The sequence below is a fragment of the Zingiber officinale genome, chromosome 5A (genome assembly GCF_018446385.1).
Source record: "Zingiber officinale cultivar Zhangliang chromosome 5A, Zo_v1.1, whole genome shotgun sequence".
Lineage (NCBI taxonomy): Eukaryota > Viridiplantae > Streptophyta > Magnoliopsida > Zingiberales > Zingiberaceae > Zingiber > Zingiber officinale.
This window is the reverse complement of record NC_055994.1, coordinates 84,059,622-84,073,885: the sequence shown is the minus strand read 5'-3', so window position 1 is coordinate 84,073,885 and position 14,264 is coordinate 84,059,622. Positions and strand designations below refer to the sequence as shown.

The following is a 14,264-nucleotide window of genomic DNA, read 5'->3' as shown; positions in this document are numbered from 1 at the left end:
AAATTTTTATTTGCTCTGGAAAAAGAGATCGTCATTTTTTTTTTCTTTTGCTTTTTTCCCTGACAATTTATGTTCTACATGTACGAAATAAAAAAAAAATTGAACCCTTGACCCCTTCCAAGTAAGCAAGTGCATTATTTCCTCATCCTTCTTTCCTTTAGAGGGATCTCTTTCTTTTTCGGGTTTAATCCTCCCAAATGAACGTAGCCTTCTGTATATGTAACTTGTTGGAAATTTACAAGGCAAGATAATGTAAATATTGAAATCATACCATGAACGAGTAAAGTGACCTGTAAGCACGACAGCAAACACTAATAACCAAATACTATAAGCTCTAATATTAGCTTCTGCTGAAAAATATGCATCATTGTTTAAGAGTGTTTTTAAAACCTTCGAAGATCAATCGGGTCCAATTTGATACTCCATTTGAATCAAATTTTTGACAGCTAGTCTAGAGGGCTGACAAAGTTGGAAACGTTTACTGCACCACGACTAGGTACGAGAATTTCTCAATATTATTTAGTAAAATTTATATTAATTAAAATGGTTTAGATTTACAGTTTTTTTAGACATTGTGCAGTCAACGTTTCCAACATGTTCATATCCATCTCCATATAACTACTTTCGTTTATCATCTTTAGCATTTCAATTTTTCTACATTAAATTTTTATATTTTTTACATGAACATTTCCTATGTAACGGTTAAATTATCTCAGAGCTTTCATCATCGAATAGGGAAGCATCAACTTACTCGTATCCTCCTCGTATCCTTCTCGTCCGTTAGCTTTTAATATCCGTGAGCTTTAACCTCAACTTCATGTTACTAGCCTGGACCAGAATTTCCCCTTTGGATTCTTCGACCTTCAGAACGACGGCATCCTTGCCAAGAGATGGAATATTTACTGTATCGCCTACTGCTGGCACATAGCATTCCTTAGCTGAGAGAACAAGAACACATGCATTTGAGTAACATGTTTCAAAAAACAAAAGGAAAAAAAAAAAGTCAATTTAATACTCCTGCTTTCTTTTTTTTTCTCATTACTGGACTGGACTAGCCCAATCTCTCAACACATGAACGAAGGTTATATTTCTCTAATCAATGTTGAAGGCAAAAGCCCAATTCTCTTGATTCAATATTATCTTGCCAATCTCACAACTAATAAGTTATTAGAAGCTACTGAACTGACACAATCTGAAATATTGATTGACGAGTTCTTATCTTAAAAACTAATAGCAAGTTGCCAAGAGACAGTCCTACCTTTATCGCATATCTTAGCACAGAAGATGCCCATCTTTAGGAAACAATGTTGCTTGAGAAAACAAAAATAATGTGAAAAAATGTTGGAGTTATACCCACCATTCATAGGGTTGGTAGTTTGAGACGATATGCTCCATCCTGAGGAGGTGTTTGACTTTGGATGCTCAAGATTTTCCATTGAGTGGCTATTAGGTATTACTATGTTCTCACTTTTTGATTTCATCTCAGTAGACTCACGAAACTGATGCAGCTTATGACGAAGTAGAGATCGTGCCACTGCAGCACTATCTGCGATTGCTTTTGCTTTTCTTCTTTTCAACTTAACACCATGATCTGCAATCTTCTTCTTTGCCAGCAATAGGCTTCCACGTAGTTCTTTTGACAGCCTAAAATCAGCAACTTCATGTGAAATTACAAATAATGAACAAAAACACTTTTATAAGTGAATCAGCTGCCTAAGAAAGAATTAGAGAAAAGATGTTTTATCATGCTCTAACAGTACAAAATATGTTTTTCATTGGTAAAATAACCTCAGGTAAACAAACTAAGTGGAATATAGAGATACCTCAGTCAAATGGTTGCAACAGCATAAAGACCGTGAGCAAATGTTTTTTAATACCTTTGGCTAATTAGGATAAAAAAATTTTAAAAAAAACTAGTTATTGGTTGCTTTTGTACTACAAGAAATCATTTTCTAGGCAGCATTTGACTGTTGCCATACCAGGTTTTATTTGGGACAATTGCATAACATTAAATAAACCATTGACATTTTTTCTAAATGGGACAAAAGGTTGTACCAATGTAAATAGTTAGAACCCAAACAATGATCTGCAACTGAAATACTCATGCATATACTCACGAGGACTGCAAGCACTACCGCACTTCTTTATTTCCCTTTCACTGAAATGTGGGGTGTTTGGTGATAAAATTCCCACAAGAAAAGATTAGCAATCTCACCAGTTATCTTCAAACAATAATTATCTATGGCTACAGTTTAATCCAGTGGTTCAAGACCAGAGCACCATTGAGCCCTAATCTAGTTAGAATGTTTCGCACAATCAGCTCTTTGTAAGAGCAAATACAACAAAATAATATAACAAATAATTCTGACGACACAAAACAAATGCTAGAAGAGGTAATACCATACATGCCAATTCCCACTAATTCTTTCTTGAACTACCATTGCTCATTATCCATTTCACAACCATTTCAACCTTAGAGCATGATTAGTATTTGTCAATTACTAATCATGATAATGAGAAACTAATTTACATCATGTGTATCCTACATTTTTTTTTAATATAATTTTTTGAGTTCCTACCAATGCAGATCCATTGTCCTACCTAAACCACGACATTACCTGCTGTAAATAGATTGTTGGAATTCTTCAACACATCCACTTGTACTAATTGGAAAATTGGCAAAGCCTTTGAATTTAGTATTAACGAGTATAACTACAAGCTGAATTCAGATCTTGCATATCATCACTATAACTTCACTTATCATGTGATTGAAATTATTATAAAAGGATTGGATGTAGATCATAACTAATATTTCAGAATAATATTGAAAAAACAGTTGGTTGGCAAGAAGATCTTTCATATTGGTTGATGAACTATTACTATAACTACCCAAAGTCTCTTATTACATTTTTCAGTAACTCAACTTCTAAATACTAATTCTATACTACTGCATGCCTTTCATGTAAATTCTTAGCAGTTAAAGAAAAAACAGAACCAGAAGTCCATAATTTGTTTTTTCATAACAGCAAGAATGGAAAAACTGCAAGAACTGATCTTGGCAGCATAAAAGCGAAACACTACCATGAATCTCATATGCATGTGATGCAATGGAAAAAAAAAACATAAACATGTAGTCAAATAGCCACAATCTTTGTGTTTTAGTGTGTAAACTACTAAATGCTAAGCAAATATAGTCAATTACTAAATCTAGAAGTCTGTACCAAAAGCCTTGGAAGAAAACAAAATAGCATATCACACGTAAAAATTGAACCATTAATATTAGTTTATGACATGCAAAATATGTCAATAGATGTTTAGATCCATATGATTACAATACGTAAAATTTTTGGAAAAGAAGGGTTTAATCCTTACATCAAGTAGCGTTCTGCGTCCTGAAGATCTTGTTGGAAGCTTTGTTTAAACCTTTCCATATCGACTATTACCTGCATGAACACTCTTTTATACTCATAGATTGTCAATTAATAAAAGTTCAAAATCGTACATCCAATCATTACTGCTAAGTAAACTTATGTTTCTAAGTTGGAAATTGTCACACTCTTCCTCTGATAGAACTTTGAAGTATGAATTTGTATCAGCAATGTGTTAGGGGACTTGGGAGCCATCATCAGAAAGTTGAGACCGACAGAACTTACAATGATGAAGCACTAGCGGACTTAGGAAGAAGAAGAAGATCTTTCCTGAACTTGGACCAAAAGAATTTACTAATAAAGAAAATTTGACAACACAATTCCTCACTAACATAGCAGGATAGAAATTATACAACGCATTATCTAGGACCTTTTGGAGTTTCTTCCTACCTCAATAACTATTCCATACTTTATCCCTCCCTCTTTCTTAAAAAGTATTTTTATAATCGTACTCCAACAGTCCAGTTATATAATTATCAATTACATGGTCATTGTAAGATATTAAGAATTTTTTATTTGTTCCAAACATGAACTGAAGCTCAAAAGATTGCCAGAAAATCTTTCATGTATCATACGGTATGAATTATATGAATAATCCAAAACAGAAATGACTAATAACAAATTATAATGTGAAATGACTTAGACAAACAAGATCATTAAATTATAAATTATCATTTACTGAAAAAACATATTTTAAGTTGCAAATACAGAAGCAAAACATGATTGTGACTTTACCTCATTGATCTCTGCACTTGCAGTTCCAAGTAGCTTGCGTGCACCATCCACAATAACATTTGCCAGACCTAGCCTTTCAGCAATATTAATTGCATTTGAACGGCCTGCAAGAAATATGTGAAAACTCCTTCATTTTCCAGGATTTGGAAAGGCTAAAATAACTCACTATTGGGTTTACGTGATAATTACAAATCATCACTACACAGTGATCATATTCTGAACTTTGATACAATTGCCAGTCACAGCTTACGCTCACTTAATTGCTATTAATAAATACTAAGAAAACTTTACTACACCTCAATAAAGTCTCTTGAGCATTTTTATCGAAAAAGATAAAATAAAAAATAGAAGTATTTTTGTTGCTAAAATTCCAATTCCTAGGGCTTGTTATGCATTCACGATATCAGAACATTTGGCAAAGATTCCAACATTGAACTAAATTCAACGATTTCATCATTATGAGAAATATGATCTCATTCATTTTTTTAGGCATAGCTATAATTTCATTTCGAATTTTGGGAAAAAATTGTGCAGTGAAAGATGAAAAAAAAGGCTTTGTAGAAAGCTGATGCCCTGTCATCAATCATGTACAAGATGCCAAATTCCTAGAGATAACCAAATTGTGACAACACTACGCATTTCAAATTTAGCGGTCAAATCCAGTGATTAAGATACATGCAACAATTATAAGTGATAACCCTTTAATCACCTCTGTGTTCTTGAAAACATAGCATCTTGTACATGATTGATGACAGGGCATCAATAATTATGGAACTCAAGAATTTCGAACTCAAGAATTTCAAACCCAAGACTTGGCAACAACTTTCAAGGTTCTTACCAACTGAGCTAACTGGAACCATCCTATGTGAAACAGTAGCAGGGCAAATTATAGTTTCTCATAAAACACATCAAGTTATATATTATTTACTGCCTGAAAATACACAAGTAAATCTGATTAAAATTATCTTATGTGTATTGTGTGAAAAGATTGGATCCTAGATAATTCTGTAGCAGCAGTTTTTTTCCAGATACAAATACAAAACAATGATGACTTGTTCTTTGAAGGCAAGGGACACATGATCTAAAAGTCTCGTAGCCCATGATCGACACTATTGTTTAAGCTACTAAGTTTAGAGCATTTCATGGCAAGACAATGTTGCTAAAAGGTGCCTGAGTGATTGTGTCAGTGCCAAGGTGAGCCAAAGCCCAAGTGCCTCACTAGCAAGTGCTCAGTTCTGGGAACCAGGTGGCAAGGTAAGCACTCAAGGACAAGGCAAAAACTCTAGTCTAGTTCAGGCTTGTGTTAGGTTTAGGTCTACCAAAGGTTTGTTGATTTACGTTTCTCCTGAACAGTATACAATTATTTCTCTCTTCTGCTCAAAGCACACGCAACCTCAACCTCAAAAAGAACAAGGTGATAGACTAATGCTTCCTACCTACGGACGACAAGTATTTCTCAGCAACAGCATTCTGATGAGGACTTCAAGCAAAGCTACCTGTGGATGGTGGTTATCTTTGTGAGATGCACTGATTACCTATGAGCTATAAGAAACAGAGATAATTTTTTATATCTCCAGTGCTACCTCTTAGCAAATTTCAGATTAAATAATTAAAATTTCTGTTCACTTTTCATACATGCTTCTTCTCTGGATCTTTATGATTTTTCTGGGTTTTCTTTTAATTTTGCTGGTTTTTTCTAGATTTCTTTTTTTAATTTTTCTGTTCCCTCAGCTTTGATGCTTTCTTTATTTACTAGATTTTTCCTACGTTTTTTCTTTAGCTTTTCTGGTTTTCTGAATTTTTGCCCTTGTTCTGAGTTTTCTTGTTTTCCTCTCTTCCAATATATGTCAAATACCCTAGATATCAAAAGTTTCCAGTATATACCTATATTTAACATAAGCCTTTTTAATTGCTTAGGCAAGCACTCACCTCTTGTATGACCATGGCACGTTACACACCATGTTCTCGTAAGTCCTAACAAAGTTGATGGTGGCCGATATATGTTTAAATTCATCTTATCAAGCATCATTTTCAGCATACTTACCAGTGGTAACCATATTTGTAGCCAAACAAGCTGTGCCTCTTAAAGATATTTTAAATAAATTTTAAAGGAAAAGAATCATAAGGCTTGGGCTTCTAAACCAACAAGAGGTATGCACATCATGACTTTCAAGTCCAAAGAAAACACAGTAGTCAATGTCTACTTGATTCCCTCAGAATATACTATATGACAACCAAATGCATACTATCAGTATCAACTATCAAGCATCAGCTCCCAAGGTTATCTTTCTTTCTTTCTTTCTTTTTACTTGGGATTGTATGCAAATGGAACAAAATCACCAGTCTACTTCTTTGTATGTGACAATCTTAAGATCCTACACATATTTTTACCAAACAGAATCTAAATATAACCAAGACTATGCATCTTGGTTGATAAAATTCACGAGAAAAAAGAAAACCTGGCACTCCCCAGAGGATCTTGTACGTTGGTTTTAAGCTGAGTTCATCAAACTCCACACATGCATTTTCAAATGCAGCACTACTGCTACAAGAAAAATCTTCTTAGGTTTCGATATCTACTAAACATAAACATTATACCACAAGAAAGTTATGGATAAAATGAAAATTTTTAATTACAATTCTAACTTCAGATTTAGTAAGATATTTACAGTTCTGGTCATATCTGTTCACCAATTTTGGTTTTTCTTCCCCAACTTTTGAAGTTAAAATATAGAAGAACAGAAAATGTCAGAGAAATCACGTTAGTCAAAATCAGTTGCAGAATATGTATAGTTTTCTAAATGTTGATTCATTGGCATTTTTCGCAAACAGTAAAAAAAATCTCCTTTCATGGAACATAGTTTCATTGTTGCACAAATTTCTTTATGGAATCTCACTTTTTTGTAGTTCTTAATTTCTTATCAATTCCATGTATCCATATCTCTCTTCAAGATACAATCCTGTCTGTTGCAGTTCACTAAGAGGCAAGGATAGCTTCTTGAATTTAGAAGGTGCAGTAACTTCACATCCCCTTGCTTTGATAGATGGGGTTGAGATTCTCACAAATTTTGACAAGCAATCTGCTAGTTGGTTTGCTTATTCATGAAAGACAGTAGAATTCTTGCAAATTGCATCTATTTCTGCCAAAACCTTCCCAAATTTCCAAGCCACCTGATAATAGTAATTCAAACAACTACATTATCCCTCAGGTCTAACGTACATGGATTTTCCGAAGTGCCAATTTACTTGCTTCCTTTAGTTTCCTTATATTACCAACATAATTGGGTCAAGCATTACTGTTTATATGACATAAAGCAGTCAACTTATGTATGACTCAAATGGATGTTGCTTATATGTTTTTTCTTAAAAAAAAATGACCATCTATGATCTGTCTAATTTTTCTTATTATATTTAGCAATATATACTCCTAAATTTGTGTTTGAAAAAGTCACACTACTTCGAAAAATTCTTTCCCTTCCCCTGTGCCTGTTGGTGAAGAACCCAAAATTTTCAATTACTACTGGGTTCTTGAGCAATATCTACGGATTCAGTATTTCACAGCCAAGTCAAAGAGCTCTTGATACCACAAGCATTTCACTAAGCATATCAAAATTTTATTATAGAAACATACTCAAGTCAAAAATTCAAAACAAATGTATCTGAGCGATTGAATTGACAAATCATGCATTAAGTAAGCCTTTAGATGCTAGTTCTGTATAACAGAGGAAAACAAAGATATTAGTTGAAGTTGGCATAGCATAATAGTGGTAGTTGCCTGCTAGTATTAGACATCATGACATTATAGAAGAATGAAACCAAATTGTCATCATTGAAATGCAGCAACACGTAGATGTACACAACTACACATCCACAAGCTATCTACTGTAGTATTCTTATAGTTGGCTGTAAAAGGCTAACTATAAAATTCATTTCCAGAAGGATGATAGTTGATCCATGAAGAAGTGTTATACAAACCTGTACTTCAGTGTTTTAAGCTCTCCATGATGAGTTGTAGCTATAGTTAGAAAAGAACCAGCTTCAGCAAAAGATTCTAGAATGGACATTCCTAGAGCTGCTCCTTCAAGTGGATTAGTTCCTGCACCAACCTAAACAATGAATGAGTTTTCAAATGTCAACATCTTTTTCATTAATATGTTGCACAGGAGTGTATTTAAGGCTTAGGCAGATAGTAGAAGTTAGTCATGACAGTTTAAAATGAAAGACAAAATGAAAACTAAAGAACAATGAAGTTGTTGAGAAATTATACGAAAGGTAAATGCAAAATTATTTGATAATTAGATCAGAAAGTGCACACAACCAATTACAAGCATTACAAATGGATTGACCAAAGAACATTGAACAGATTGAAAACCTGGTTTGAGGTACTAACCAGACTGGCCAAGGAAAAAGTACTGACTTGTAAAGATCACAAATGATAGTTTAGCTCTTGCAGTCGAACCAAATGTAGCAGAGTCCAAATTTTTTTTGCTGTTTCATCTGTACAATTGCAAAACTTCCTCTGGAATCTTGTCAGCTCTCTTATTCACTTCCTTAAACTGACTCTTGATTCTCCCAAACTCTTTAAACCATACATTTCAGTCTCCACACCCCCACCTGACATTGTTCTCTTTCATTTCTAGTTAAGCATATCATATTCAAGACTAGATTCATAGTTTTGGACCTTTTGGTCATAATAAATTGTAGTAAACAGTTACTGCTTAGGTAGATTAGAATATGTTTGAATTTGATTTCAGCATGCACAGTCAAACTGCAATTTAATTAACTCTGAGAAGTAATAGAATTAGCTGAAATCATAAAAAAGATGCTCTTCTTTGTAATTAAACAGAGATAATAACAATATTGAAAGTGTTATCTTTCAGATTATCCCCTGTGAAGTACTCATCTATGGGATGAATGTCTTGGATGATTTTGCACACGTCTTACAATCTAACTTTTCATTCCAAACATGATGTTGATTGTGCTACAACTAAGCCAACCCTCAGTCCTAAAAAGAAAACTATATCTAAACAAAAAAAAATTAAGAACAAAATTGATATGTGGTACTTACTTCATCCAAGAGAACCAATGACTTATTTGTTGATCTGGAACGAATAGCCTGGCAAAAGAGCACAAGTATAAGGGAAAGAATTCTAGCTTCAATAAATATTTCAAATTTACTCAGGTATATACCAGAAAGATTCTAGACTTTGGTAAAGCACATCACACTTTCCCTAATCACTAATGGTGTGTCTGGTTCACACAAATATCTATATATTTTTTATGAATTTCCCACAGAACAAGTAGCAGACGTTTGGTAAAAAAAAAAAAAATTGGAATTCTAATTCCCATGGAATTGTTATTTGTCAATCATCCTTCTTAGTTATTTCTTACTCCATTCCAAGGAATGCCTTTTATTACTTATCTTACTTGGAGAGAATTTTTTTTTATCATAATGGAGATGCACTCCTTGTAATATTCTTACAACCCAAACATACATAGGAATGACAATGATCCATATACTTCTTTCCATGTACCCAACTAAAGAATATATATTCCTAAGCTATTTCCTATCAATTCCGTTCCCTAGGTCTACTCCCTCTTATCAATTCAATTCCATGAAAACAATGTAGCATAAATGAAAAACTATAAGGACAAAGGGTCTATGAAATAGGTAAAAATTGCATTTCAAGGCGGGTGAAAGCTACAATACAAACTTCTTCAAATTTTTAATAATGTAGTATATCAACTTATATTAACATATCTGAAGGGAACACTAACTAGCTTAACAATATAATCTAAAGGCTCGAATTAGATCGCAAAGCTACAACTCCAAACATAATAAATATGTGAGCCCCGGATCACAAAAGAGAAGAATCTTTCAGATATATACTAAAAGTTTTTCTTACACAGGTTGGTCAGTGATAAAAAAACCCTCAAATTTCTCAGATGAAAATTTAGACTTCGGCTGACCAGAATGAAAACCCATAGTAAGTAGATACACTAATATAATTACTAGTACAAAATGAACAGGAAAAAATAGTCTCTATTTTCCCAAGAAACAGAGTAGGTATTAGTTTATTATTTCTAACAAGTCAAGCCATTTTTAGACATTAATTTTTGTTAGACTTAAACAGCTTTCTACCTCAATATATCATCATTGAAGCATCGTTGCATGGCAAGATAGAATCATGCTGGCTGATAGCGAGCACGACAACAAAGGTTTAATTGGATAATGCTGGATGGCCGACAGAACATCACCAAAGTTATAATTGGATTTGGTTCATGTGAACCAAACCATTAAATTGGACTTTACTAAAGTATAACTCAGTTGATATGGCCAACATTACTACAACAACAACCAAGTCTTATCCCACTAGGTGGGGTCGGCTATATAAATCCTGCTACGCCATTGAACTATATCCCTTATTATGTCATCATCTATATTTAAATAAATTTTATCTTGTTTTATAGCCAACATTACTTAAAAAAATATATGTCTTTGCTAAGTGCTAAGTATCTGAGCACATTCCAGGTTACAAGTACAAATTTTGATTGCAAGACAAGCTTATTACATAAAATGTGTGCAGTTAAATTACTGTTACTGTGTTTACTGAAAGAACAAGTGTGCGTGTAACCAAATTCTCATTCAAAGAGCAAGTTAATAGAGGACTCAGTTTCAAACATAGAAAATAAGAGAGAAATTATAAGAGAATAAGCCGCTTGAATGAATCTTTGTATTGAGGAAAACAAAGCCACAACTTACACCAATCTGTCTAAGATGCCCAGAGAAGGTTGAAAGTGACTGAGTTAAAGATTGCTCATCTCCAATATCAGCAAATATTCCATCAAACCAGGGAATTTTAACAGGCTCAGATGCAATAACATAAACACCTGTCATAACCAAGATTCACTGGCAAATTGTGTATAAAAGTGCTTTTACTTCATAGAGAAAACTCATAGCAAACTGATTAAGCAATGTCCGATGAATCTAACCATATATTATTTCTGCAAAGGAAACAAAAAGAAAATAACAGAAAACATGGGATTTATGGTCATATTTTATTATGTTTTACATCATTCACCCAAAACTCAAGTTTATGCCAAAGCACCTTTTCTGATGACAACAGCTAAAGCTATGCATATGAGAGCATGTGAGGTTCCAGGCTAACAAATGCAAGAAAGAAAAATGGTTTCCGCCCAACAAGTAAAGAAAATACCATTCAACACTTAGACCATATTTTTTCCAGGAAAAACAGCTAGAAATGGTGCAAGTGATATGAAAAAGGATAGAGAAATATTCCCTAATTTGTATTTATTTGGAGGGAAGGAAAGAAGTATTTAAATTGATGAAAAGAGAGAAAAGTTATCAGTGGTGTCAACATTTTTTTTTAAATCTCTTGTTTTAAAAGATGGGACTGGCCATAATATAACATTTTATAGGGGCTCCTGGGAGAAAGATAAAGGGAACACAGACAAGAATAAAGGGGTATATAGTGTGCACTAGGAGGGGAAGAGAATTGGTGATTTTGGAGTATAAAAACAAAATTCTCTTTTTTCTTTTTTGGAATTGGTTCAGGGAGGAGAGAGTTAATTGGTTTGGAGAATGGCAATTCCGCTCGTTCTTCTCATTTTTCAAGGAGAGACAATAGTGTTGCAGAGGCAGATTATGGAAGGAGGTCAAGATTTGTTATTGCACAGCTAACAGTTGGAGAATGGAGACTTGCAATTTGCAAAAATCTGTTGAATATGAATGTACTACTTCTGAAGATCATGAGTAGGTCATAGGTTGGAAATGAGTGAATAAAAACCTGTGTTTTTTGGAATTTGAAGTAATGTATAAAAGGGATATGACCTTGTAGGTTTTATAATAATCAAGTCTGATTAAGACTAAAGAAAAATAGACTAATTGTACTGGGATATGACCTGTTTTAGCCATCAATGATGATAAACCAACCGTCTTCAAGCTAATGGTTTTACCCCCTGTATTTGGACCAGTTATAACCAGCACACCAGTATTTCCTGAGATCATAAAATCAACAGGTATTGGCCTATTTTCTTCTAGCTCAGAAACCTAAAGAAAAAGTGTGAGTAAATAAAAATGTAGAGAATCATAGAAATTTTTTACATAATTCAAGGATTTTGAGCTGCTAGCTCTAGAATTGAGAATTACCCTGAGTTTCATGGATGCAAGGCGTGCCCGCCCTTCTTCTTCCCCTCCACCATGTGAATTCCTTCTGATCTCCTATAGATGAAAAAGGAGTTGCACTATGCTAAAAAATACAGCTCTAAGATTAATTATGGCCAAAAGTGAATATAATAACTAAGAAGAGCATCTAGTATAGGTTATTTCAGCATATTTCAAACTCCAACAATTGAACAACTGTAAAGTTGATGAGTCCAGAAACTCCAAAACTTTTGGAATCAATGAATAATCAAAATGATGTGCTGGAATGGAACTTACAAAAGTAGCATCAGCAGCATCCTTCTTTGCCTTCTGTAAGTTTTCATGATGTTGTTTAAGTAAAAGAGGATGATAACACTTTGGCATATACAGTTTCCATTTCTTATTTGACAGATTAAATGGAGCACTTTGAGTGGTTACACCTTCATGCAATACTTCAGGGCATTCTCCCCCTACGTAACTTGGCAGATAAATATCAGGGTAGGTGCCACCATATGCTAAACTGTATTTCGCTCTTGCAGTTATCTATCCCATTAAGAAAGCATATTAATCAAACAGGATTCAAATAAGATGATTGCATGATCATAACAAAATACAACAAATCTACTTAATTTTGTTGTCAAAAATTTGGATAGCATATTGCTAGAATGGTGAGTCAATAAATAACACAAATTGAGCATTCAGAATAAACAAAAAGAATTATCACTATACATGGCTAACTCCTGAGATTAAAGAGACAAAACAAATGATAGTCAATGATGTAGTTTTATTTGGCCTCAGTAAAACATATTTGCTATTTTCATTCACTGTGTCTATAAAGTATCTGTTGGTGCAATATTCCCTAGGTCAAGGTTGACCTGGTTAACCAAGCCTGAGTCTTGGTTTGGGTTTCGATGTTTGACAATATATTGGGTTTAGATGATATGGACAATGCAGGTGCAGTTGTTCATTTGGGGAGATTGTTGATACAATTCCCGTTTGGTCAAAGTTGACCAGTTAAGATTGTGAAGGAAAGCCAAGTAGGTCAGAAGGATTGACTGGATACTTGACTGAAAGTCCTGGTGAATGAAGCCAGGCAGAAGGAAGTCCTGGTGAGTGAAGCTAGGCAGAAGGAAAATCCTAGTGAGTGAAGCTAGGTGAAAGTCCTGGTGAGTGAAGCCAGGCAGGAGGAAGTCCTGGTGAGTGAAACCAGGCAGAAGGAAGTCCTAGTGAGTGAAGCTAGGCAGGAGGAAAATCCTGGTGAGTGAAGCCAGGTGAAAGACCTAGTGAGTGAAGCTAGGTAATTGGGGGCTTTGGACTTGGTTTTGGGCAAAAACCAAGATCTGGATTGATCAGCCGATTGATCCCGCAGATCTGAATTGATTAGCCGATTGATCCAGCAGATTTGGATTGATCAGCCGATTGATCCAGTAGATCTGGATCGATCATCCGATCGATTGGATCATGCCCAATCGATCGGCTGATTGATCCGGTGAGTCCCCGCGAACAGAACCCCTCTGGATCGATCGGTGGATCGATCCAGAGGTCCCAATCGATCAGTGGATCGATTGGGAGCTGCTGCTTATCGCCGATCGATCCAGAGGTCCCAATCGATCAGTGGATTGATTGGGAGCTGCTGTTTATGCGCGATAAGCCCTGGATCGATCCACCAATCGATCCAGGCTATTCCGAGCACAGAGGCGCTCTGGATCGATCGGTTGATCGATCCAAAGCCTCCCCGATCGATTGGGAGCAATCCAATCGATCGGGATCCGACCGTTGGCGTCATATTTAGCTGCAGGCGAGCGTTTCCTTCGGCAGAGACTTTACGATTCATCTCCGATCCTCTCCAGCAGCTCTCCACACTTCTTCTCCACTCTACCGCCAGTCCTTGAAGAGTTCTTGGAGCAAGGTTTGCTAGTGATCCAAGCTCAAGAGGC

At 34.9% G+C, this 14,264-nt stretch overlaps 1 protein-coding gene across 5 annotated transcripts in view; it reads right to left on the bottom strand.

The window, feature by feature from the left end:
• Positions 1 to 636: 636 nt before the first annotated feature.
• The window catches only part of LOC121980787 (endonuclease MutS2), a 31,414-nt gene continuing 17,786 nt past the window's right edge, over positions 637 to 14,264 (bottom strand). For 3 of the 5 annotated variants that reach the window (XM_042532998.1, XM_042532996.1, XM_042533000.1), the window contains 11 exons: positions 12,625 to 12,870; positions 12,334 to 12,405; positions 12,087 to 12,234; positions 10,927 to 11,054; positions 9,232 to 9,279; positions 8,139 to 8,269; positions 6,623 to 6,708; positions 4,164 to 4,267; positions 3,373 to 3,443; positions 1,358 to 1,644; positions 637 to 938 (listed from right to left, as the gene is read on the bottom strand). In XM_042532998.1, the coding sequence (XP_042388932.1) occupies positions 781 to 938; positions 1,358 to 1,644; positions 3,373 to 3,443; positions 4,164 to 4,267; positions 6,623 to 6,708; positions 8,139 to 8,269; positions 9,232 to 9,279; positions 10,927 to 11,054; positions 12,087 to 12,234; positions 12,334 to 12,405; positions 12,625 to 12,870 (1,479 nt within the window). In that variant the 3' untranslated portion in view covers positions 637 to 780. The remainder of the gene's footprint in view (positions 939 to 1,357; positions 1,645 to 3,372; positions 3,444 to 4,163; positions 4,268 to 6,622; positions 6,709 to 8,138; positions 8,270 to 9,231; positions 9,280 to 10,926; positions 11,055 to 12,086; positions 12,235 to 12,333; positions 12,406 to 12,624; positions 12,871 to 14,264) is intronic. The other 2 variants (XM_042532997.1, XM_042532999.1) reach the window with 2 other exon arrangements.